The 4,048-nt window shown below is 38.4% G+C and overlaps 1 protein-coding gene across 1 annotated transcript in view; it reads left to right on the plus strand.

The window, feature by feature from the left end:
• The first annotated feature begins 1,652 nt into the window (after nucleotides 1–1,652).
• The window catches only part of LOC127751025 (uncharacterized), a 3,183-nt gene continuing 787 nt past the window's right edge, over nucleotides 1,653–4,048 (plus strand). Inside the window, exons 1-8 of the mRNA XM_052273897.1 lie at nucleotides 1,653–2,017; nucleotides 2,148–2,261; nucleotides 2,393–2,542; nucleotides 2,752–2,859; nucleotides 2,980–3,103; nucleotides 3,201–3,329; nucleotides 3,452–3,571; nucleotides 3,683–4,042. Coding sequence (XP_052129857.1) covers nucleotides 2,519–2,542; nucleotides 2,752–2,859; nucleotides 2,980–3,103; nucleotides 3,201–3,329; nucleotides 3,452–3,571; nucleotides 3,683–4,042 — 865 coding nt within the window. The 5' untranslated portion in view covers nucleotides 1,653–2,017; nucleotides 2,148–2,261; nucleotides 2,393–2,518. The remainder of the gene's footprint in view (nucleotides 2,018–2,147; nucleotides 2,262–2,392; nucleotides 2,543–2,751; nucleotides 2,860–2,979; nucleotides 3,104–3,200; nucleotides 3,330–3,451; nucleotides 3,572–3,682; nucleotides 4,043–4,048) is intronic.

Consider the following 4,048-nt stretch of genomic DNA (forward strand, 5'->3'; position numbering starts at 1 on the left):
ATGGCACTGTATATGTAACATATACAGCATCTTCCGGTCATATACGGGACGTGTATGGGAATTATATGGCACATATACGTTTCGTTTTTCACGGGAAAGTGGACCCCATCTTTCTACACACAGAGGCAAATGAAGGAGAAGGTGAACATTATACACAAAGGTTTTAGGACCATACAGGACAGGTACATTACTAAGAAATAATTCAATCATAGTCTTAGCATTCCCTAAATCATTTTGAGAAACAGATGTTTACAACAATAAGTTTATTGCCATAACTATTAGCATCCAATGCTCAATATAAATTTGAGGCAAAAATTCATGTGCTATGACTAATCGATACCTTAGACTAAAAGGCACGCAGTTCAGCCGCCCGATCCAAGACTACCGCAGTTCAGACGCGCAATCCGAAAGACACGCAGTTCAGCCGCTCGATCCAAGACTAACGCACTTCCCCGCTCGAGTTCGAAATTCACGCAGTTCATTCGGGCGCCGCGCCGTGGCGAGCCGCACCGCGCCGCGCTGCTCGGCCGCTCGACCCGCTCGACGCACCGACCCGCCGCCTTTCCCGCCGGATCAAAATTTCGGAGAAGAAGACTGGCAACAACGGTGAGTCTCCCTACAATTTCTGTTTGCAGCTTTTTAGCATTGCTCGCTCGCTTGGAACACTTCAACTGTACAATTTGTCTAAACAGTGGTCTATATGGAATATATTTAACTGTAATGTCAGAAACTGTATAAGTACCTTCAGAGGCTATGTTCGCAGCGAGTTGGTTTCTTGATGTTGCTTTTGTACTGACATTCATATTATATTTTCAGGGCCTAATCATGTCAACTCGGAGAGCAGGCGAGCTCGTGAAACTTGCTCTAAATAAGCAGCGTCGTCCGGCTGTGCCAGCAAGAGGGCCACTTGCTGCTTTGGCCCGGATTCGTCATGAGAAAGGTTTGTATTTTAAGGTTATTATTCGTGTGTCTGTTTGGTTTTTGTATTGAGTGGCACTGATCAGTTTAAAGAAATATCCATACTTTAGTGCTTTTAAGAAATTTCCCGTTAAATGACATCTTGTTTGCTTATTTTTGTTTTCTTTATTACAGGTAATCGGCCTAGGCCAAATCAAGAACGGCTGCATGAGTCGCAACAACTGGAGCAACAGGAGCAACAGCAGCAGCAAGTTGTGCATGCTGTGCAAGCTGTCAAGGGTGAGTTGTTCTACCTGCTATAAATGCTGATAAACATCGGCTTGCCTCCTTGAAATGTTTCTATCTATCTTAAGTTAAATTTGCCGGTTGTGGGCTAACCAGAGGGTAGCAAAAGCTAATACTTGTATGTAGTTAAATCGTAATCAAATTTGCTGTTTTAAAATGATTGTTATATGTATTAATATTATTTTCAGACACAAGAACCGAGACATGGGTTAGGGAGCAGCAGGCTCGTCAAGAGACTGAACCAATAAATGGCCTGGACACAGTATCCGTGGTCTCAAGTGACGCCCCATTAGAATCCCCTCCAGACTGGTTCATGAACGATGAAGGTTGCTCTTATTATCACATAATTTGTTTGCGGGAAATAAGTATTGTTTGTTTGTCTGTCATTGAACCACTAACAAGTTTTGACAGGTTACCAGTCTAATTAGCTAGTCCATTGTAGTTTTGAAACTGGTATTCATTCAAAAGGAGGCAAACATTGTCAAATCTTAGTGGTACACTTCATTTCTTATTTTGTTTTTAAAGCTGTGAGAATCATTGTTTAGGAATTGCTCTTGATTTTAAAGTATAAAAATATAATTTTCTTCTCTTGTTATAAAATAACAACTGAAGCCATGCCAAGCTTATATACAGTTTAAAAGATACCTGAAAATGTTTGTCTCACCATCAAAATTATTCGTAGTAGTTGGAAATTAGTTTAAACTCCCTCAATAGTTGCTTTCCTTCATCAGTAGTAATTGCCTCGTTGGGATACATATGATAACAACCATTTTATTCCACTCATCCACAATCACAATCTGAAGTATTCTATATGGTGAGTAAATGCATGTTCTGGTGACCTGTAGTTTCCAGTGATGGAAAATTGAGGGTAAAAGCATGACCAATAAATTTCTTAAATTAAATTCCATCTCTTCAAATTTTTTAAAAAACTTTTTGTTCATTAGGTCTACTGCCATTGTATGGAGCACCTGAAGTATAGTCTGTTGGTGTTGGTGTGCCTCTAACAGCAACAGCTTCCCCTAATGTGGCTAGTAGCTGGAATGTTTCTCAACTTCAAGGTAAGATTAGAAGGTGTGACATGGTGTACTTTAAATTTACATAAGTTTATAATACTATAAGCTTTATGTAAGATGTTTTTTTACAGTTTTAATTTGTTTTGTACCTATATTTTGAAAAAAATTGTCCGCAGATCTTCAATGTGTACCTCTTCAGTTCAATGGTCCTTCCATATGCTGCTCCCCATCCTTGTCAAAGTGGGATGTCGGACAGATGCTTCCATCAGTTAAGCATCCTGTGAAACGCGCCCTTTTCCCAAATGAGTCAGAGCTTGATGGCAATGGTGTGTACCATGAAAGTTTGTTTACTATTTTATTTATTGCAATGCCAATGCATTTTTATCATCTTAGAGCTTGTTTTTTAAATCTACTTAACTTAACTTTTATGTGCACTCTAAAAAAACTTAAGTTTAAATGAAAGAGTATTGCATAAGCCTCAAACATATTTTCTTTACACTCAAATTATTTTCTGGTTTTGTATTCTTTTTTGTAGAACTTCCCAGTTTCAGTTCTATTTCTGATCGAGGTCAGGCGAGGCCAGGAGCAGCATACAGTGCAGAGTCCCGTGACATTTATTCACAAATTGATTCACACGAGAACTGTTAGTAGAATTTCAGAATGCCGTAATTTCTTTTCAGTAAAAGTTGTTTTTCTCATTCTTTAATTTTTAAAGACAAACCAAATCTTTCCATGTCTGTAACATTCTTATAATTATTTTCAGACAACACTTTGGATTCTACTAACTAACCACTCTGGTGGTTTCTTCCCTGCCACTGTAGGACTAAATACCAGTCAAACTATTTCAACTGAAGTTACGGCAGAGATAAGGGATTCAACAGACAGAGGCAAGTAGTGTCTTGAATGCTCTTATACTTTTTCTTTAAATTTATTTAGATACAGACAAATAATAGCATGTCTTACAACTCTTTAATATGTTTTCAGGTAACATGTTAGATTCTACTAATGGCTCTAATCTTGATCGACCATTGGCTGCCACCACAAGTCTTAATCTCAATTGTGTCGGTCAGAGCACCTTAACTGAAGCAGGGAGAAGGAATTCAACAGAGAGCAGTAAGTAGTGTCTTGATTGCTCTGATTACCTTTCCAAATCAAATGCCAAATTCTTATTTTTAATTTTATTTAGATAGGATCGAATACTTGCATGCTTTTACAACTCTTTAATATTTTTTCAGACAACATGATTGATTCTAATGGATCTGATATTGATGCATCATTGGCTGCCACTACAAGTTGTATTGGTGAAACTACTCCAACTGAAGTAAGGCCAGGGATACGGAATTCAACTGACAGCAGTAAGTAGTGTCTAGAACACATTACTTTTCAGAAATAAATACTTTTCTTTAACTTTATTCAGATACAAACAAATACTAACATGCCTTACAACTCTTTCATTTTTTTTTCAGATGATATTTTTGATATTGCTGATCCTCCTCATGATTGCGGTGGTTCCTTTGTGTCATCCTCTCCAGCAGTAAATGCTGATCCATTTGAAGAAATTGCACCCAATGCACCCAAAAAGAGAAGAGTTCCACCACGTAAAAACACCAAGAAGAGAGTTGCTGTTCCAGGTGGTTGGGCTCAAGAGAAGGCAAAGGTGGATTTTAATGCAGGAGTAGCCCACGTAACGCCCAAAGGTGCTGTTAAACTCAAAAGAAAAATGAGAGCAGGTTGTCACATCCGGTGTAGGAAGTGTAAAGAAAGAGTAACTCAGGAAGAAAGGGAACTCATTTTCACTAACTTTTGGAAATTAGCTTCTGTTCATCGCAAAA

Source organism: Frankliniella occidentalis, unplaced genomic scaffold (assembly GCF_000697945.3).
Source record: "Frankliniella occidentalis isolate FOCC.00 unplaced genomic scaffold, Focc_3.1 Scaffold312, whole genome shotgun sequence".
In the NCBI taxonomy this organism is placed as follows: domain Eukaryota; kingdom Metazoa; phylum Arthropoda; class Insecta; order Thysanoptera; family Thripidae; genus Frankliniella; species Frankliniella occidentalis.